General features: G+C 43.4%; 1 protein-coding gene across 6 annotated transcripts in view; it reads right to left on the bottom strand.

Moving 5' to 3' along the window:
- The window catches only part of LOC137517891 (KH domain-containing, RNA-binding, signal transduction-associated protein 3-like), a 228,071-nt gene that overhangs the window by 126,315 nt on the left and 78,831 nt on the right, over positions 1 to 22,925 (bottom strand). For 4 of the 6 annotated variants that reach the window (XR_011020708.1, XM_068234960.1, XM_068234958.1 and 1 more), the window contains exon 2: positions 6,092 to 6,265. The exons of 1 other annotated variant lie outside the window; for it this stretch is intronic. Coding sequence is in view for 4 of the 5 variants with exons in the window: in XM_068234960.1 (XP_068091061.1) it covers positions 6,092 to 6,265 (174 nt within the window). In the remaining variant the exon portion in view is untranslated. Of the gene's footprint in view, positions 1 to 6,091; positions 6,266 to 9,480; positions 9,503 to 22,925 lie in introns of those variants that run through there. One more of the 6 variants, XM_068234961.1, reaches the window with a different exon arrangement.

Genomic DNA, 22,925 nt, shown 5'->3' with positions numbered 1-22,925 from the left:
TTTTGATTGGCTATTATAGGCTCCACCCACTTCCCTGAATATTAATCTCAGTCATCCAGTGACCATCTGGGCAAAGTTTGAGAACCCTGCCATTAACAGTGTAAGTATAGGCCCAGTGAAATGTGTTTTGGCCTCTGCCCACTTTTTGTAACCTGGGCACACAGTCACTCAATGAACAAGTTTGTGAGCTTTCGGGTCCTTGACATCAATAAAAACAAATCTGGTGGGCTGTGTGTGGCTCTACCCCTTTTTCTGAATTTGAACCCCAGTGACCCAATGACCAACTGTACCATGTTTGAGGCTTGTGCCATTAACAGTGAAAGAATGGCAGCAATTTTAATATTCCCCTTGAAAATCAACAGGTGAATATTGATTGGCTTTTTTTAGGCTCCACCCACTTTTCTGAATATTAATCCCAGTCATCAACTGTGCAAAGTTTGAGAACCCTGCCATTAACAGTGAAGAGGGGCTGCAGTTTACATTTTCCCAGGGAAATCTCTTTTTGACTCCAACCAGTTTTTGTAATCTTGACATACAGTCACTCAATGACCAAGTTTATGAGCTTTGGGGTCCTTAGCATCAAAAAGTTACATTTTTCCATTGAAATTAAACAAATCTGATTGGCGGTTTGTAGCCTGCCCCCTTTTCAAAATGTAAACCCCAGTCTCCCAGTGACTGACTGTACCAGATTTGAGGCATCCGACATTAAAAGTGTAAGAATTGTAGCAATGTAAATATTCCCCTTGAAAATCAATAGGTGAATTTTAATTGGCTGTTTGGTGAGGCTCCACCCACTTTCCTGAATATTAATCCCAGTCATTCAGTGACCAACTGTGTGAGGTTTGAAACCCTGCCAATAACAGAATGGCTGAAATCAATCTAACAAATCTGATTGGCTGTTTGTGGCTCAATCCCCTTTAGTTAATTTGGACCCCAGTCACTCAATGACTGACTGTATCAGGTTTGAGGCCTCTGCCATTAACAGTATAAGAATGGTAGCAATGTAAATATTACCCTTGAAAATCCATAGGTGTATTTTGATTGGCTGTTGTAGGCTCCGCCCACTTTCTAAATATTAATCACAGTCACCCAGTGGCCACCTGTGTCAAGTTTTGGAACCCTGCCATTAACAGCGTAAGAATGGTTGCAGTTTATATTTTTCCATGTAAAAAAAACTGGAGTTGTTGACGCCATCCACTTTTTCTAACTTTGACATGCAGTCATTCAATTACCAAGTTTATGAGCTTTGGGGACCTTGGAATCAATCATTTGTATATTCCCATTGAAATAAATCAAATCTGATTGGCTGTTTGCGGCTCTGCCCCCTTTCTGAATTTGAACCCCAGTCACCCAGTGACCAACTGTACCAGGTTTGAGGCACCTGCTATTAACAGTGTAATAATGGCAGCAATTTAAATATTCCCATTGAAAATCAAGAGGTGAATATTGATTGATTGTTGTAGGCTCCACCGATTTTCCTGAATATTAATCCCAATCACCCAGTGACCAACTGTGCAAAGTTTGAGTACCTTGCCACTAACAGTGTAAGAATGGCTGCAGTTTATATTTTCCCAGTGAAATTTGTTTTTGGCTTCGCCCACTTTTTGTAACCTTGACACACAGTCACTCAATGACCGAGTTTGTGAGCTTTCAGGATCCTGGCATCAAAAATGTGTGAGTGGAAGCAGTTCATCCAGCAAAGAAATCTGATTGGCTGTTTGTGACCCCGCCCCTTTAGTGAATTTGAACCCCAGTCACACAATGACCGACTGTAGCAAGTTCCTCTGCCATTAACAGTGTAGGAATGGCGGCAGTTTAAATATTCCCCTTGAAAATCAATAGGTGAATTTTGATTGGCTGTTGTAGGCTCCACCCACTTTCCTGAATCTTAATCTCATTCACCCAGTGACCAAGTGTGGCAAGTTTGAGAAACCTGCAATTAACCGTCTAATGGCTGCAGTTTACATTTTCCCATTTAAAAATGAATGGATGAAATTGGATTGGCTGTTTTATGCTCCGCCCTCTTTTCCTGGATTTTTAATCTCGGTCACCAAGTGACCAACTGTGCCAAGTGTGGGGACTCTGGCTTGATTACTGTGAGAATAGCAGCCTTTTACATTTTTTCCGTTGACATAAATGGGTGAAATCTGATTTGCTGTTTGTAGCTCCGCCCAGGTGTGCAGGGGGGCCGCGAGACCCCCAGAACATATCATCCCAGGTAGTAAGAGATCTGTGTACCAACTTTCGTTCAAATCGGTCAAGCTATTTTTGAGTGATCGCGGGCGGCACATACATACACACACACATACATCCAATTTTATATATATATATATATATAGATAGTTTGGATTTCTTTAAAGGATACATCCAGGAAGCCTAAATATATATATATATATACTACTCTCTCAATCCTATGATACCCCACCCAAACCAGTGATCAAGCAATGATGTCATCTTCAAGTCCATAACGTAAACATACATGTGTAAATCACGATTTATCCACATCAGACAGACCCAATGTATCATTCTGCAAGGCCCCCGAAGCAATTGTTGCCAACTTTTTGTGGATATATGCAGGAGCGTACCTAGAAATTCCCGGGCCCCCCTGCAAAAAAAAAAAAATCCGGGCCCCTCCCCCACCTCTCTAGGGCCCACTCAGGGACTTTTGTGGGGCAGGATCGGTGGGGAGATCGGTGGGGAGGGGGGACATTCCCCCCCTCCCTCACCTCGGGCTCTCTTCACAGCGCTTTCCCTCCTGCAATCATTGGTGGCAGCGGGCGGCGGCGGCAAGCTAAACACATACCTCATTAGCGCCGGAGGTCTCCGATCACTAAGTGCTTCATGTAACTTCCTGTGTAAACAGGAAGTAGCATGGAGCTCTTAGAGATCGGAAGACCTCCGGCGCTAAGGAGGTAATGTGTTCAGCCTTAGTGTTAAGTATTAAGCACCCAACTTCTGGACGATGGTGTGCCCACCCACAATCTTCTTATACAGACTGCCCTTTAAAAAGACAACTGCAGTAAGAGGTATATGGAGGCTGCCATATTTATTTCCTTTTGGGCTTTGGCAGTCCTGCTGATCTATTTGGCTGCAGTAGTGTCTGAATCCCACCTGGAAACAAGTATGCACCTAATCTCGTCAGATCTGACAATAACGTCAGAGACACCTGATCTGCCGCATGCTTGTTCGGGGCTATGGCTAAAAGTTTTAGGAGGCAGACATATTTCCTTTTAGGGCCCATTTCCACTTGTGCGGTGCGAATTAGTCGCAGAAAAAGCAAAAACGAATTTGCATGCGGATGCGAATTTTACCGCGAATTTGCGGGCGTTTTCGCATATGTTAATGAGTATGCGAATTTAACCATGTCAGTGCCTGTGGGCTTTTATATTGATTTTATGTGAAAACGCCCGCAAATTTGCGGTAAAATTCGCATACGAAAATGCATGCGAATTTCCTATTAAATACATTGTATGCAAATCGCACACCGCAGAGGGCTCTGCCGTGCAGATTTTTTCTGCACAGAAAAACGCTCAGAAATCCTGACAAGTGGAAACAGTCCCATTCACTTGTATTGTCTGTGCAAATCTGCATGCAGGAAACGCAGGCAGATTCGCTCTAGTGGAAACGGGCCCTCAGAGACAGAGGATCAACAGGACAGCCAGGCAACTGGTATTGCTTAAAAGGAAATAAATATGGCAGCCCCCAACCCTTCAATTGTCTTTTAATGCTGTGGTTCTGAATTATTGCTTTGAAAATACGATTTTTCACTAAAAATAGCACTGTTAAAGCACACCTGAACAGGCTCAAATAATGGGACCATACTTGTACCTGCAGTGATCACAGATGATTCCGCGCAAGCGTTTTACACCACAATTGTGCAATTTGCAGGGCGTTTTAACTAGTGTTATTTTCATTTTTTTTTTTTTACAGTAGCCATTAATTTCTATTGAAGACTGCAAGCATTGCGTGGGAATGTAGTGCAGGTTGTATCCTTTTTTTAACTCTATGCAAAACTGCATATGCCTCCTGAAAATGCAGCAGCACTATAGACTATCATGGCCAGATCCACACTAGGGGCCTGATTCACAAAGCGGTGCTAACAGTTAGCACGCTGGTGAAAAGCCCTTTATCACGCCTAAACTCAGTTTAGGCATGATAAGTTTAGGTGTGATAAGTTTAAGCACCAACTGGGTTAGCGCCGCAGTGCACATCTGATCAAAAGTTTTGCGCTAGCAAAGTCTGGTGCACTTCGCATAGAGTTTAATGGCGCTGCTTTGCTTGCGGGACTTTGCACACTATCTACACTTATCTAAACTTAGCATGCCTAAACTTATCATGCCTAAACTTATCACACATAAACTTATCACGCCTAAACTGGCTTTTCACCAGCGTGGTGCAATGGTTATCACGCCTAAAGTCTCAAACTGGGTTAGCACCGCTTTGTGAATCGAGCCCTATAAGCACTTTTGTGAGCGCTTGCATTTGACTAGCGCTTGCTGAGCACGTGATAAAAAATTGCTCCCATTCTCATTTATTAAAATCAGTTTTTACCGCGATTTTAATGAAAGTGAATGGGTGCGGTTTTTTAACAAGCACTCAGCAAGCACTAATCAAACACATGCGCTCACAAAAGCGTTTAAAGTGTGGATCTGGCCTAAATGTGATTACAGATACTTTGGACATTACAGCAGCTTAATGGTTGAGGACCCAGGCAAAACAAAGAAACCTAAAACACAATGGAGGGCTGGTAAGCCCCAGGTAAGTAAAAGCCCCATTTTTTTAGTCTTTTCAGGTGTGCTTTAATGGACACCTTTAGTCTACACCTTAAAAATGTGTCTCAAATTTGAATCATGTGATTCTTGGCTGCTGATTCCTGAATAGAAAATCTCAGCTTTGTGGGTGGGTACTTACAGAGACTAGGGGCTTGATTCACTAAAGCGTGATAACTTAGTTATTACGTGTAAAGGCTTTGCACGTGCAAATTCAAGTGTAAAGGCTTTGCACGTGCAAATTCAAGTGTAAAGGCTTTGCATGTACTAACTTGAGTGTAAAGGCTTTGCATGTGCTAACTCGAGTGTAAAGGCTTTGCACGTGCAAACTCAAGGGTAAAGGTTTTGCATGTGCTAACTCGAGTGTAAAGGCTTTGCATGTGCTAACTCGAGTGTAAAGGCTTTGCATGTGCTAACTCGAGTGTAAAGGCTTTGCATGTACTAACTCGAGTGTAAAGGCTTTGCATGTGCTAACTCGAGTGTAAAGGCTTTGCATGTGCTAACTCCAGTGTAAAGGCTTTGTATGTGCTAACTCGAGTGTAAAGGTTTTACACGTGCAAACTTTGGTGCTAAGTAGTTTGCACGTGCAAAGCGGCTTTTCACTGCTGTGCTAACACTTAGCACCCTTTAGTTAATTGAGCCCCAGATCTCATTCAGTGAAATCAGTAGAAAGGGCAGATACTTAGCTCACTGCTCCAGAGGCGTATTTAGGAAAAAAAATGGTGCCTATGGCAAACATTGACATTGAGTGTAGTCTTGGTTGAATTGGTTGTGTCCACGTTGAAGTGAAGCATGGCCTATAACAGTATTGAAATAGGTCAGCCTATACATATCCCCCAAATAACAGGCAGTTGTACCCCCAAAAGATAGAACCGGGTAGCAGAATATCTCCCAGATAAAAACTAGAATCTGTATGGAGAACACCAACCCTAGTAAGAGGCGCACATGGCTCATGCCATGCCTGCACCCCTGTAGATACGCCTCTGCACTGCACTGCAACTTCTCATCTCAGAAACTAGTTTCCCTCTTAGGAAATGATGAGCTTCTATTCTATGTACTTTTCCCCCATTTATTTTATGAACACGCCAGCGGTCTTTCAAGAATTCAGCTGCATTTTCGAAAAGGCTATTCCACCGCCTAAATAGAGCTTATTTAAAATTGATGCCTGGAGTTCTGTATTAAATTGAAGTCTAGCCTTCTTTTAAAATGGTAAATGACATAAATAATATTCCTGCATGAAAGGTATGTGGCGTAAGCCTGTCTGCAGCAGAGCGAGGAAAGAAGAAATCAGTTAAGGAAGTCAGTGGTAGCGATCAGATCACCTGTCATGGAATCCAGCAGGGTAAGAATCATTTTGGCCGCATGCTTGATTAAGGGAGGCTGTTGCTGGGCCTTCGTGGGTTCTTGCGTGCTGTCAAGTATGCCTGACTTGTGCCCTTCCTCGGGGTGGGAGTCATTCTTGCTTGGCGGGGCATCGTATGTAGTTTTCATCTGATCTGTGACACAATAAAGGCCGTTGTAAGTCACACAATGTCACCTAAGCAGGCCTCAGTAGCTACATTTGGCATGTGCATAAACAGTTCTTAAAGGAACACTAAAGTGAAAAAAGTATGATATAATGAATTGTATGTGTAGTGGGGATAATTAATAGAACATAAGTAGCAAAGAAAACAGTCTCATATTTTTAGTTTCAGTTATATAGCTTTCTTTTTTTTCCTTGCATCATTCTCTAATATTTGCTGTTTACAAATAATACTCTGTATTTTAAACTATGAAACAGAGTAGGAAAGTGCAAAGGTTCGTTAGCAACACCTTAACCAAACAAGAAACAGTTAGAGGAAGGTTAAAATAAGTGCTTCAGAAAACAGCATTGCTCTCTGACTAAATTAGTCGGAGAGCTCAGAGAGGCTCTTTTGCACAGAAAAAAACTGAAGTTTCTTAACTCCTCTTGTACTAGAAACAATATGAGACTCATATCTTTGCTGCAACTAATGTTCTATTTCTTAGCTGCACTACATATACAAATCATGATATCATAACTTTATTTTCACTTCAGATTCCCTTTAAAGGGACACTATGAAAAAAAAACAAAATCTTAGAAAAAAATGATTTTATATGTTACAAATTTACATATAATTACATAGATGATTAAAAAAAGACATCCGTTCAACCCATAAAAATAATAAAAAATATGAATAACAATATAATAATATGTGTACAACACTAGCCTGCACCCTCACACATCCCAGTTGGCCATAAAAAGGTTAAAAAAACATAAGAGCACCTCCAACTGGCAGCATTCTGAAAATAAGATCGGACACAGTTTGTGCAACATGAAACCACGAAAATCGGACAAGCACCATCAACAGTATACATTGTATATAACAGGCTAAAAAAATAACACAGATATAACCTCACACGTGTGCAGAAAGGCCAAGCAACCACTGAATGAAACTACAAAAGAGAGAAAAGTATGGCCATGCAATGACCGCACCACAAGTATAGGGAAAATACAAAATAGCCTTTATTGATCCATAACAGCAATTAAAACCATAAAAACAATGGCACAATATAATTCAATGATATATGCCCTCATGATATACAGTACAGCAATACTATTAATATACATGGACAATGATGTGACCACTAATCTGCACTCGGACAGCTAAAGGTGAAGAATCAGTGATAGAGTACAAGACATAAGAAAATGTCTGGAAGTGCACATAGACACCCTGCACAGAACAATCCAGGGCGATGTATATGATGAAGGAGGGGTCAGTGAGTGAAGACCAGCAGGGCCAGGTGCACTGCAAAACCATGGGAGGTGATGGACGCTCAAGAAGGAAAGTGAACCATCAGAGGTGAACGTGTAGGACTGGAGGCTTACCCGAGTGGAGCAGGACAAGAGGGCATGAGTGCCGGAGGCCATCGCGAGTCGCCGCCACAAGCGGCTTCTTCCGGCCACAGTTTGTGCAACATTCCGGAAATTTCAAGAGCACCTGCCACTGGGAATTATCTAGTAATAAAAGCCACGGCTGTCCTTCACTGCAACAAAAGCATCCAAGCCCCTCCTAAAAGGGAGGAGAGAGGGATATGGAGGCTGCCATATTTATTTCCATTTAAACAATGCAAGTTGCATGGCTGTCCCCCTGGTCCTCTAACTCTAATACTTTTAGCCATAGACCCTGAACAAGCATGCGGATCAAATACCCTGACTCAGGTCTGATGGGATTCGCCACATGCTTGTTTCAGGGTTGGGACACTACAGATACCAGAAGATCAACAGGACTGCCAGGAAGCCTCCATATCACTTACTGTACCTCAGGTTCACTTTAAATGCAGATAACGAATTTACCACAATTACGTTCTGCTATAGAACTCGCCTTCCATCGTCTTTATTGTTGATGGTTTTGGTCCTGCTCCCTCTCCTTGTGCTGCGCCTCTCCTGCCCCTCAAAATGCCCCTGTGAGGGCTCCCTTTCGGCTTCTCAATCCCCCCCTCCTGTAGCTGCATCCCTTGCAGGGGTGATTGTTACTCCCAGGGATGAGCAGAAACTATGCCAGTGCAAATTTACGTATCGTTGTTCACATCTACGCATCGTAGTTCGTAGGTGAAGTTTCAAAAGTACGCTTACGAATTTACCGTACGTGTAGTGAATTACTGCTACGTGTAGTTTATGCCCGCTATGCAGTTAACACGTGTATTGCGCAGTGAATACGAATGCGTTACTCACGTCTAATTTCCCTTACAAAATTACACACTGGAAAGGGGAATGTACGCATAGAAGTGTACCCATTGTAAGCATTTAAAGAGGAATTAATGCGTACAATTTTCTGCATAGGGGCATAAGCATCCGCATACACTACGCTGCTCACTACGCGTAATTGCGTATTTTAACGCGTAGTCTAAGAAATGCATACAAAGCGAATATTTGATTTTGAAGCCGTAGTTTGGCGAATCGTAATTGCGTAAAACTACGTGTAGTTCCAGCGTATCGAAGTTGGCTGACTACGACCATCCCTATGTTGATGCACTGCAGCTGATAGCTGTCACCCAGTTATAAAGCGCTCTGGACCAAGACCATCAGCAATAAGGACAATAGACTGCTGCACAGCATTTTGCTGCATGTGATTCGAATGGTGAAAATTCAAGCTATTGAAATCAATTAACGGCCATCCAATTGGTATGTGGGAAATAATCTGAGGGCATGCTGCATTTTTTTTGCATCCCGCATCTGAATCACTATAGCTGTACATGGCAGCTGTGCTGGCATCACATCTCACAAGATGCAAGCAGTGCACAGTGGACACAGGTACTTAGTGTCTAAAGGGATCCAATCGCACTTGCGCAGTACTGTCACGCCGGCCGTCGTGATGACGCGTGGCGGCCGGCGTAGTGACGACAGACGTGACGTTTCAGGAAGAAGGAGCCCGACACTCGGGCCCAGTGTCGCCGGGAGCCGCCGGGCAGCCATTTCTGGCCAGGCCCTGGGAGAAGAGCCAGATGGACGCCGTGAGACCTCCCGACCTACACTGGGCTGCAGAAAGCCCCAGGTGAGTACCGATTTCATTTTTATTTAGAGCTCGGAGTCCCTTTAAAGAGAAACTGTTGTGAAAATCTTAAAATTTAAAACACATACAAATAAGAAGTACATTTCTCCCAGAGTAAAATGAGCCATAAATTACTTTTGCCCCATGTTGCTGTCACTTACAATAGGAAGTAGAAATCTGTCATTACCGACAGATTTTGGACTAGCCCATCTTCTCATAGGGGGGTTATCAGGGTTTTCTTTATTTTTAAAAGCACTTAGTGAATGGCAGTTTCTCCGTCCAACTGTCAAAATAGTGTGCAGCGAGCAGTGAGGCTGGCCAGCATCTTTGTATAAATCTTTTTCAGGGAATGTCTTTATAAAGAATAAAGGCCATGCTGAGAATCCCCTATGGAGAGATGGACTAGGCCAAAATCCGTCGGTAATGTCAGATTTCTACTACCTACTGTAGAGTAGGTGACAGCAACATAGGAGGGGAGTAATTTATGGCTCGTTCTACTCTGGGAGAAATGTACTTCTTATTTGTATGTGTTTTAAATTTTAAGATTTTCGTGACAGTTCCTCTTTAATTTAAACTTCCCCTACCTTAACCACTTCCCAACTGAGGGGTTTTACCCCCTGACCACCAGAGCAATTTTCACCTTTCAGCGCTCCTTCCATTCATTCTTCTATAATTTTATCATTACTTATCGCAATGAAATGAACTATATCTTGTTTTTTTCGCCACCAATTAGGCTTTCTTTAGGTGGGACATTATGCCAAGAATAATTTTATTCTAAATGTGTTTTAATGGGAAAATAGGAAAAAATGTGGGAAAAAAATTATTATTTTTCAGTTTTCGGCCTTTATAGTTTTTAAATAATGCATGCTACTGTAATTAAAACCCATAAAATGTATATGCCTATTTATCCCGGTTATAAAACCGTTTAAATTATGTCCCTATCACAATGTTTGCCGCCAATATTTTAGTTGGAAATAAAGGTGCATTTTTTTCAGTTTTGCGTCCATCCCTAATTACAAGCCCATAGTTTATAAAGTAACAGTGTTATACCCTCTTGACATAAATATTTAAAAAGTTCAGTCCCTAAGGTAACTATTTATGTATTTTTTTTAAATTGTAAATTGTGTATTTTTTTTTTAATAACAAAAAAAAAATAATTGGGGAGTGTGGGAGGTAAGGAGTTAATTTTTTGTGTAAAACAAGTTTATTTGTGTGTAAAAAATGGTTAGGGTGTAGTTTTACTATTTGGCCACAAGATGGCAACATTACCAATTTGTTTCATGCGACCTGCAAGCGTCCTTCCGGACGCTTGCAGGAAGTAGAAAGAGGCTGGGACTTTGTTATTTTTTCACAATGATCGCGCTGCTCAGCCGAGCGGCAGCAGATCATTGCGGGGCTTAGATCAACGAACGGGAATGGATTTTCCCGTTCGTTGATCTCTGGGCGAGCGGGCGGTGGCGTGTTTACTAGCGGCGGGCGGCGTGTTTACGAGCGGGAGCGCGGACAGCGGCGGGAGTGCGCAAAGTACGGATTTCTCCGTCCCTGGGGGTGAAAGGATGGAAAAAGGGGCGGAGAAATCCGTACGCGCGGGGGTAAAGTGGTTAAACAAACATGAACTCTTCTGAAACTAGGCCAAACTCTAAGCTCTAGCAGGTCAGATGCTGTGTCTCTGCTCTGACTCCGCTGGTTGCATGCTTGTTGCAAGGGTATCACTCAAAAACAAATATATTGAAGCACTAGATCCCTGGTTCAGCCCGGGCACTATCTGCAAGGAGTTTGTATGTTCTCCAGGGGTGTAACTAGAAATTACTGGGTCCCCCTGCAAAACTTTGGATGGGGCCCCCACTTAAATGTGTTTTTCCCATGCAGATAAAAAGAGGCAGCAGTGAGGCACTGCGCACATTTTCTCTATCAATTACATGAGCTTCTGTGATAAAACGTGCGTGTTTTCACACATACAGACACACATGGGGCTTGATTTACTAAACTGTGATAACTGATATCACAGTCGAGCTAGCGTTATAACACGAGTAAAGTTGCTAGCGCACCGTAATTTCAATTATCACGGTTTAGTGAATCAAGCCCTTGGTGTGCAGTAAACGCATACAGAAAACAGACACATGAGTGTGCTCCCAGCCTCCGCTTATTACACTCACTCTGTCCATCTCTGATGGAGCAGTACTGTCTCTGCAGACTTCTCCAGCATCACTACAGTACAGAGCACTGGGGGAGGGGTAGAGAAGTTGGGGGCTGGGCACTGTACACAAGACCCTGCTGCAGACTAAATAGGGACTGTCTACAAATCTTTGTCTACAAAACTTGTAGATGTCATCATTAGAACAATTGTGCAGAGAGCAGAAAGCCTTTTATCTCCAAAATCTTAGTTGTTTGTCTCTCCACAGGGCCCCTCCAGCTTATGTGTTACCCTGAAGCTGCATCCCTTGCAGGGTCTATTGTTACGCCCCGATGTTCTCCCCGTGTCTGTGTGGGTTTCCTCTGGGCACTCCAGTTTCCTCCCACATCCCAAAAACATGCACATAAGTTAATTGGCTTCCCCCTAAATTGCCCTAGACTATGACACATGCACTACATGATATATACATAGACGTATGATGATAGGGAGTAGGGATTAGATTGTGAGCCCCTCTGAGGGACAGTTAGTGACAAGACAATATAGTCAGTACAGCGGTGCGGAAGATGCTGGTGCTAGATAAAGACTGAAAAATAATAAAAACTGGCATTGTTCATAATGGAATGAAGCTGGGAACGTTTATTTTCCTCTCACTTCAGGTTCCCTTTACAATGCAGTGCAGGTCACCAGACAGGAAAAGGCCTTGAGGGGTAGAAGGTATGGGTTGGGCATTAGGAAGGGCTGTATGTTGGGGGCAGGGTATGGTTAGGCATCAGGCAGAGTTCACAATAGGAGGATGATAGGCTTGGACACTTGGAAGGGTTGTATGTAGGGGGGGGGAGGGGGTAGGGGGAGGGTTAGGTATCAGGAAGGGCTGTACTTTGAATCAGGAAAGGATTATTTTAAGGGTGATGCTATCGATTCGTCAGACATAAGTAAGGAGAAAGGGATCAGTTAGGAACAGCCTATCTATAGGGAAGAATTGGCTGAATCCCAGATGAGAGGACCAACACCACACGCTGGTAGTAGAAAATGGGTATCATTCATAAAGAGGCTGTCGGTAAGGGGAATCAGTGCGGGAAAACACCGCTGGCGGTGTTTTAGACTTCTGGGTGGGCATTCATAAAAAAGTATCCATGTGCGGAAGCACTGCGGAGATTCCCCGAACTAGGCTGGCGATAGGCAGGCGGTAGGCAGGTGGAGACACGGAAGCTGCAGAGTTGATACATTTCTCCGTGTTCCGCGCTGCTGCAGCTGCCTGGGAGGTCTGTGTGTCTCCATTCACTTGCATTGGTATCGCCACATCAGAGGGAGCGGGACTTCCCGACCTGACACCGCTTGCGGTGTTCTTCATGAATGAACATTTTGCTACATTTGTTCCGATAATCACCGCACAAGGCGGTGATTTATCACTCTGCTCGTTAGTGTCATTTTTTCATGCGGAAAGAGCCTTTATGAATGCTGACTTTGCCGAGTGGTCGGTAAAGTCAGCTGTTTTTAGCATTTCCGCATGCGGAAATGCTTTATGAATGATAGCCATTGTGCAACTACATTTTAAAATGGGGTTACACTCAAAATTAAATGTTTGCTCTAATGCGTTAAACACCGTAAAAAATGAACGTGAAAGACTGCTCTGATGTCTTTTGAATGAGTAGTTACACTTCACTGAAGCGAACTGATTGCCTGCTTTCTGACAAATCATCAGATTGACTCCTAATTAAGTCATTAGTGAGCAAATAAAGGAGAGATAGTTATCTGTTTCCCCCTGGATGGAGCAGGAACTTGTCTTCCTTTGTTTACACAGTTTATTGCACTTCCAAAACAATCTGATAATGCTGGTCAGCAAAGGCAAGCTCAATCCACATTAGTGTGTAGGAGGAGGGGTATTGTTAATTTGTAAGATGAAACCACGCCCTCCTGGTGGTGACTGTCAGCCCATCAATGGTTTCAGACTAACAGGGTTGGTGGGAAGGGGTAGTGAGCAGCCATTGGTGATTGCTGAGAACGACGTAAGAAACTGTGAACTCATGCAATATTTTTAAATTTTGTAACACAAAAACTTCAGTGTATTTAGCTATTTTTTTTAAATTAAACTTTGTATGCATAATTAATATAAAACCACATTCTACTAAAAGACTATAAACCAAAGCTTTAAAATTCCTTATGTTGCCAGCTCTAATTTTATTTCCATCCTTGCATTAGGAAGCAGAAGGTGTTTTTACATCACATACAAGTTATAAAAGTTGCGTCAGTGCGCCCGTGGATCTGAGGAAAGGAAATTGTACCGCCGTAAGCTAATCCTTCGCAAAGACACTATTAGTGCAAATAAAAAGAGTATGACATACAATACTAAACCTCTCTTTTGATATTTTGATAGCATTATAATTGCTTTCTCACAGTTGCATGTACTATTAAATTAAGAGAAAAAGTGTCTAGTGAAATATTTATTGCAGAGATTGTAATATATGATAGCAATTTAACTATCTTAATACGGTGTTTTGTGCTTGTTCCTCAAGCAGAGAATAGAGCGACTGTCAAACCGTAACAATAAGATAATATGGTGGATATATTTACTTAGATTAGATGCTAGAAAGCATGCAGTTTAACCACTTGACGACCGCAGTGTTAAACCCCCCTAAAGACCAGGCTCTTTCATGCTGCACAAGGCTGTGCAGGCTTTTCAGCCTCCTGCACAGCCCAGCTAAGAAGCATGGTGATCGGACGCCCTTCCTATTTTTGTCCCTAAGGAGACATGCCGCATGGAAGTGTTCGATCGCTGCTGTCACTTTTTTTTTTCTGCGTCATAGAGGCTCTCTCTCCCTCCGTCCCCCTTCCTCTCCTTCCTCCCTCCCCTAGCCTAGAGAAATGAACAGGACGGCAAACCGTCCTGTTCACCGCCTCTCATAGGCATCAGCCTATGAGAGGATGGCGATCCCCGGCCAATCAGAGGCCGGGGATCGCTGATCTCGTACAGCGCTGCTGGAGACCGCAGCGCTGTACTTATGTAAACAAAGGGGATTTCTTTCCCCTTTCGTTTACAAATAGCCTGCTAGCCGTGATCGGCGGCTAGCAGGCTAATCTCGGAACTCCGCACCATGAACTGGCAGGGAACTATCGCGCATGCGCGCAGCCGTTCCCTGGGAAACTGCAGCTCCAGGACTTGACGCCAATCGATGTTAGGCGGTCCTGGGGCTGCCGTCGCGTTCACGCCCATTGGCGTGACGCGGTCGTTATGTAGTTAGAGGGACCTCTATCGCTATAAAATCTAAAATTTAACCACTTAACGACCTCCTAAAGCCGATAGGCGTCGGCGGGTCGTTAATGGTATAGCATTTCCATGCCAGTTCACGGAGACTGCCTCCGTGAACAGTGTGCGAGCCGCCGATCGCAGCTCGCACGCATAATGTAAACATGCGGGGAAGGAATCCCCGCTGTTTACATCACACTGCGCTGCTGCGCAGCAACGCCGTGACATAGATCGGCGATCCCCGGCCTCTGATTGGCTGGGGATCTCCGGCATCTGATAGGCAGAAGCCTATCTGTCCTGCGCCACACAGAGGAGAAGGGAGAAGGAGGGAAAGCAGGGGAGCCCGGAAAACGCTACGGAGGGGGGCTTTGAGGAGCCCCCCCCGCAAATCAATAGTAGCCGGCGGCGATCAGACCCCCCCTGCAGGACATCCCCCTAGTGGGGAAAAAAGGGGGGAAGTCTGATCGCCCTGCCACATTCCTGATCAGTGCTGCGGGCTATAGAGCCCACGCAGCACCGATCATTGCAAAATCCCCTGGTCCTTAAGTGGTTAAAATACATGCAAACACATACAAATAAGAAGAGTGTTTCTTCTGTGAAATAAGCCATAAATTACTTTTCCTCTATGTTGCTGTCTCCTACAGTAGGTAGTAGAACCGACAGGTTTTGGACTAGCCCAAATACTTGGGGGATTCTCAGCATGACCTTTATTCTTTTAAAAAAAGAAGTCTTAAACCAGGATGATACCATTTATTGGCTAACTAAAAATGAATAAAAATAAGCAAGCTTTCGGCCTTGCAGCCTTCGTCGGGCTTATATCCTGTTAGTTTGCAAACTGCTGGTACAGACAGCTTATATACATGCAACATCAAAAGGGAAAACAGATATTTTTTCAAGCATAAATACATGTCATTAAGATGCCTTAATTCACACAGACCATCGACCTGGGGTTAGAGGTTGTACGCGAAGAATACCCTACTGCTACTTCTTTAAAAAAGACATTCCCCAAAAAAGATTTATACTAAGATTCTGGCCAGCCTCCCTGCTCGCTGCACACTTTTTTGGTAGATGGACAGAGCAACTGCCATTCACAAAATGCTTTTGAAAAGAAAGAATATCCTGAAAACCTCTTTTGAAGAGATGGACTAGTCCAAAACCTGTTGGTTCTGTCAGATTTCTACTACCTACTGTAAGTAACAGCAACATAGGAGAAAAGTAATGTATGGATTAATTACACTGGAAGAAACTGAGTTATTCTTTGTATGTGCTTACACATGTACTTTAAAGGGGAACTGAAGAGAGAGGTATATGGAGGCTGTCATGTTTATTTCCTTTTAACCACCCTGGCGTTCTGATTAAATCGCCAGGGTGGCTGCGGGAGGGTTTTTTTTAAATAAAAAAAAAACTATTTCATGCAGCCAACTGAAAGTTGGCTGCATGAAAGCCCACTAGAGGGCGCTCCGGAGGCGATCTTCCGATCGCCTCCGGCGCCCAGAATAAACAAGGAAGGCCGCAATGAGCGGCCTTCCTTGTTTTGCTTATATCGTCGCCATAGCGACGAGCGGAGTGACGTCATCGACGTCAGCCGACGTCCTGACGTCAGCCGCCTCCGATCCAGCCCTTAGCGCTGGCCGGAACTTTTTGTTCCGGCTACGCTGGGCTCAGGCGGCTGGGGGGACCCTCTTTCGCCGCTGCTCGCGGCGGATCGCCGCAGAGCGGCGGCGATCAGGCAGCACACGCGGCTGGCAAAGTGCCGGCTGCGTGTGCTGCACTTTATTTGATAAAAATCGGCCCAGCAGGGCCTGAGCGGCAGCCTCCGGCGGTGTTGGACGAGCTGAGCTCGTCCAGACCGCTCAGGTGGTTAATCAATACCAGTTGCCTGGCAGCCCTGCTGGTCTATATCTCTGCAGTAGTATCTGATTAAAACCAGAAACAAGCATGCAGCTAGTCTTGTCAGATCAGACTTATAAGTCTGAACCACTGAAACACCTGATCTGCTGCATGCTGGTTCAGGGGCTATGGCTAATAGTATTAGAGGCAGAGGATCAGCAGGGCTGCCAGGCAACTGGTATTGTCTAAAAGGAAATAAACATGACAGCCTCCATATACCTCTCTCTTCAGTTCCCCTTTAATTATAATAATTCCTGATCATGATCATTTTAGCATGAAATCTCTTGGGAATTGGTCGAGTCTGCCATGTCCGCTGATTCACTGCTGCCCCCCAAGTGTATAAATGGACCCCCCCCCTGTGTTTTTCTTGACATTACCTTCCCTATGTCGCCCACTGCGCGGTGCCCAACTGTCTTTGAAATCCCACTATACCATTAGCGATATACACGCCGCCAGCGCATAGCACGTAGCGCATGTGTGACGTCACTACACTAGGGGGAACAGCGCCGGGGATTTTGCTTCCCATCCCGATATCCCTTGCCCTTACCGCCATGCACCCGATCAGCCACTATAGTCCAACATCTTGCAACATGTTCAATCAATATATGCAACCAATTTTGCGCCATAATTGGTTGAATTGTCAATCGGGCATGCTCTTGATTTTCTTCCAAATCGGTATTAATTATCAAATTGGATGGTCAATCAGCTGCCAAGTCAAGAGATGTATGGCCACCTTAATGGTGCGTACACACATCCAATTTTGACTGGGCAATTATTGGACAACTTTACAACTTCTGCAGTATGAGAGCTTGCCTACACAATTTGTTCATAGGATTCAAAGTCTTTTGGCTCACGCACTCTCATAGAGAATAGAGATAGTAAAATTGATCATTGATTGTTAGATGCAGATTTAGGAGAAAAAGCCAATTGAGTAAGAGCCGTGACCTCTTCTTCAATTAACTTTTTCTCCGGAGTTCTCTCCAAGGAGATTATTTTTCAACTTAATTACAAAAATAGCAATATCGAACATATTTTAAATATTTTTGTCTTGGGGGCTTGAAAGGTATTTTATTGATAAAATATGAAAACACCTATTGTAATGAATTATGGCCCTGGTAGCTCTACAGGAGTTATTCCTCTTCCTTACGTTTCTAACAGCTAAACTTTCAGTTTTGGCTACCAATGGATATGTTGACATAGATCCCTGAAAATTGTCAGCAGAGGCTGAACTTATGTGTGCCCCCCCCCCCCCCCCTTCCCCTTCCATCTCTTCATATAAGCAAATGGGAAAGTCTAGCTAAGTGGCCTATTTGCATAGGGGTTCACTTTTACATGATCAGATAATGTCCATGTGTCATACAACCCTCTGATGTATGTACACATCTTAAGTGAGGAGTAATTTGAAGAGGGTTTTCAGCCAAAATGTCCCTTTTCAGTAATAGATTTTCCATACTATTTGAACTAAGAAAAAATATTATTGAGGAAAATGCCTGAAATGGTTAAAACAAGTTACTTTCATTTTTTCCTGGAGCCTTATCACATAATTGCATGGGCGGGAAGCAGTGCAGCATATACTAACAGACAGTAGAAAATATGATACCTGCAGCCTGTAGTCCAGTGAGTTAATTAAGCAGGCAAGGTGACAATGGTTACAGTAAATTGGAGAAGACGGTAGGGGGAGAAGATGGAACCAAATATGCAGATGCTGCTGAAACTTGTGCCATCAGTCAAACGTGATTTTGTTTCTCACATTGGGCGCTGTAGCCCGTCGCTGTAGCCCGTCTACTTTCCATATTGAACGGCAAAAACCCAGAGTCAAAGATGAATTAAGGTGTAATGGGTCCCTAGGCAAGTTAGTAGATTCGGGCCCCTTTGTGATCCTTTTGATAAGCTGATGTGAAGAGAGGTCAAAGAAGGTGGTAGGTGGGCCCCTTTAACAGCCACTAGGCCCCCAAGCACCTGACTAGGTTGCCTGGTGGATGATCCTGCTCTGCCCTAAGTGGCAAGATTTTGGGTTCTGGCCATAACATATACAGAGCAAAATAGAACACAAATCTGGTTTAAAAAGACCCAAAAACAAAAGCTGTAGCTGGAAGAAAAAAAAACATAAAAAATCCCCACCTCCAGGAGGAAAATGCTACACCAAAACATAGCTCCCAACTGTCCCTCTTTTGGAGGGACAGTCCCACTTTGGGAGCCCTGTCCCTCTTTCCTCCTCATTTGTCCCTCTTTCAGGACTTTGTCCCTCTTTCTATGTAAATATATATATTTCTCTACTAAAAATGTGTTTGATTGCCTGTACACTTTATTCTCATCCGTGATATATTACTAATTTTAAAATGTTAATATGAAGAAAAATGAATCAGGATAGAAAGGACCAGTGTAGTTTGAATTATAAAACAACATATTTTTCTTATGCAATCTTTATGGTTTGCGTGACTAGAAGTATGTCAGGGGCGTGGTTATACTAGGGGTGTGATGGGTGATGGGAGCGTGATCAGGGGTGTGGCAGGGGCGTGGCTTAAGTGTCCCTCTTTCTCACGTCAAAAAGTTGGGAGGTTTGCCACAAAGATATTGTGCCAAAACAATTATAGTCGAGGTAACACAGCTACATGGGAAATTGTAGCACAAACAACTGGGCAAATCTGCCATCCAGCCCTATTCATCTCAGTTCTTGCATCTGTTTGGCACAGGACTCCATTCCTTCGACTGGAGCAGTCCTTGTGCCAAAAACGCACCAGTTAGGATTACTTGGTGAAAAGATACTGCTTTTTAATGGACATTATTTGAATGAATCATCTGGTCTTCTGCAGTACAGAAAGAGCCCATTAGCTCTCATCTTTATACTAATTTGCTGGGGATTGTGAACACCGCCATCATGCAGGAAATCATAATCCTCCTCTAGAGAATTTCTCTGTAACTAATGAGAAAGTTGGACACCGAGGAGAAAGCCAGATGGACAAGGGTTATCACCTAGTTCAACGATCATTAAATCAGACAACTTCTCATTATTGATTAAGAAAAAGACGGAAAGAACAAGGTCATGCCCCAATAACGATTTTTTTTTCTCTTTCCAGTCACAATGTTGGACATTCATTAAGTTCGATGTTACGAAGAGAGAGAAAAGTGTGTCTTTTTGACAGACTAAGAAGTCATAAAGTTAAGGGCCACACTGACCACAAAAAGCATTGATTTTCACTGCCCTTTTCAGTCTGCAGGGAAAGGGGGCAGATGATTCTGTTTATTAACATGTAACATGACCTGACATTGTTCAGGATGACTTGATGTTTTGTGCACAGATGACACAATGTACCTGAGGTATACATCAGCTTCTATGACGAGACCTTAAAGTACTTTTGTGGCTAGAGGCCATTCCGTTAAAAATCTATATGCACACAAAGGAGACACCAAATGGAAGTATGCCTCAAGATAAACATTGCATCAGACGCAGCTCACGGAAGCCATCATCAACAATGCCGGGCCATCTTCTAGAAGAGGCATTTAGAAAGAGACAAAGTGCCAAATAATGCAAGATAATGCTGTGAGGGGACACATCGTTTGTTCTACTGAGGGGTGCGCTTAGCTAACTGAAATAAAACCACGGTACACTGGAGACCAACATACATAAAGAGGTTTCAGACATAATGCCGGTCACGTAGCACACTTCTCAAGATTAAAACTGGTGGTATCATTATAAATCATGGTCTCCACAGTAAAATTGTGATAAGTCCCAGATTTAGGCATACTTGAACATTTATATCTGCATACATACACTTAAAGAGAAACCGTAACCAAGAATTGAACTCCATCCCAATCAGTAGCTGATACCCCCTTTCCCATGAGAAATCTTTACCTTTTCTCAAACAGATCATCAGGGGTTCTGTATGGTCCTGACATCACACTGTGGGATCCTTGTTGCATTGTGGGAAATAACAGCTGTTTCCAACTGTTTCCAACTGCCAAAAAAAGCAAGCAGCATCTCCTTCCACTGACATCACCTGCCAGCAGTAAAAATGTCACCCTGTATTAAATGTCAGAATGTAAATCCGGAAGAGGAAAGTTTTTACAATGGGCAAACACTGACTAAATCATCTATATATAATTATTGAAAAAATTAAGCACTTTTTTATTACATTATTTTCACTGGCGTTCCTCTTTACCTCTAACTCCCCCTGGTGGTGCCAAACCGTAAGACCGCCCAAGAAGGTGGTTCCTAACTCTAATAGCCCCCCAGTGGTGCCTAATCCTAACCCCCTACTTGTTATTGCTTAAAACGAACCCCCCGTGCCTAGACCTTAACCCCCCCTGCTGTGGAGCCACAATTTGCGGCAAAGAAGCTACATTTCAGCACTTGGAGGCACCCAATAGATTTGTGGGCACAGACGCAAGTGGATATGCAAATAGGTCTGGTGCAGAGGCGCTGAGCCTTGCACCAGACCTATTTGAGTTTTATGCTCTGTTTCTATTGCCCGATGAAGTGGGAGATGCCCATGAAATGCATTGCACTTGCACTTTCTGGAGTATACAAATACATTTTTGTTGTTTTGAATAAAGTGGGCAGAGCCAAACACAAATTTCACTGGGAAATATAAACTGCAGCCATTCTTACACTGTTAATGGCAGGGTTCTCAAACTTTGCCCAGATGGTCACTGGGTGACCGACGTCCTGAGCGACTGCTTCGGTCGATCATATCAAAGGCCGGCTATGAGGAAGAACAAGAAGAAAGATGAATAAGGCAAGCAGCCAAGTTCAGTACAGATTGGAGCTGTGCCATTCTGTTAATTGGCAGTTCACAAAGTAGTATGTTACAACAGGTGCTCTTATCGTCTCTAATGCTGGGGATACACGGTTCGTTTTGAACCGTTTATCGAGTTGCACGATAGATTGCGGCACGTCCCCGCTCATCCCCGCGGGCAGTTCTTTATCTTTTCTTTGTTTCTGACCATTGTCCTGCTCGCGGTATCGGACAGGTCGGAAATGATGAGCGCTGCCATCAGCGCTCGATTACATGGCTCAAAACGAACCATGTATCCCCAGCATTATACTACTAAAATAAAGTGGCTCTTACTTGATTGGCTTTTTCTCCGAAGTTTTCTCCTAATAGCACCAAAAAGTAGGTGAAACAGTATTTTCTTGCTTGCTGGTGGTTTAAAAAGCATTTTATTGATAAGGTGTGAAAATGTCACCTAGGGGAAAACATAAGAGAGGGATTGAGCATGGGCCTGTGTTTCTGTTGTAGAGCGTTCCCCCCCACCTCCTCTTCTATGTGACACCATCATGGAGACAGAAAATGAGCAGATGTTTCCCGAACAAGAAACAAGAACCCGTGAATAACCCTTCAGGTCTCAGCCCTCTTCACAGCATCCAAAACTAAATAATAAAAATAAATTGAGCTGAAGTTTCAGCAGTGTTTCAGCGTGCTGATATCTATGAAGATTTATGAATCCAGCTGCTGTGTGAATAAATCTGTCATACTCTACATCTATTCGGCGCTGCTTGGTGTGCCTCTCCATAAATCCACCAAACCTCCACGCATTGCTTTTCTAAAAAAATCTGTGCTGAACTTACATCAGTTTCGCGCAACTGCCTCTTATGGAAAAGTTCTGCTGCGGTCATTCTTTGGTGGCCTGGCGTGCACTGCAACCTCCCTCACACTTCCATTGCCCCATTCCTACCTCTAGTGACAGACTATAGATACTTAGGGGCTGATGCAGAAAAGGGTGGTAACATTGCACACCGTAGTAACGCGCTTAAAGAGACACTGAAGCGAAAACAAATTTATGATATTATGATTTGTATGTGTAGCACAGCTAAGAAATAAAACATTAAGATCAGATACATCAGTCTAATTATTTCCAGTACAGGAAGAGTTAAGAAACTCCAGTTGTTATCTCTATGCAAAAAAGCCATTAATCTCTACGACTTTTAAAGTCGTGAGAGGGCTGTCTTCTGACTTTTATTATCTCAACTGTAAGTGAACAGTTTTCTTTTTATCTGCTAGAGGAGAGGTCATTAGTTCACAGACTGCTCTGAAAGACTCATTTTGAATGCTGAGTGTTGTGTAATCTGCACATATTATAGAATGATGCAATGCTAGAAAACACACTATATACCTGAAAATAAAAATATGAGAATATTTTCTTTGCTGCTAATCTTCTAGTAATTATTCATAGTACACAACCAATTCATTATATCATATATTTTTTTTCGCTTCAGTGTCTCTTTAAACAGTGCAAATGCGTTATGGGGGTAGCGTAGCCAGGGCCGGATTTGTACTCATTACCGCCCTAGGCCACTGTCACCAGCCGCCCCCCTTCAGTATAGGTAGTGAGATGAC

The sequence above is a fragment of the Hyperolius riggenbachi genome, chromosome 5 (assembly GCF_040937935.1).
Source record: "Hyperolius riggenbachi isolate aHypRig1 chromosome 5, aHypRig1.pri, whole genome shotgun sequence".
Classification (NCBI taxonomy): domain Eukaryota; kingdom Metazoa; phylum Chordata; class Amphibia; order Anura; family Hyperoliidae; genus Hyperolius; species Hyperolius riggenbachi.
This window is presented reverse-complemented; position numbering and strand designations above follow the sequence as displayed.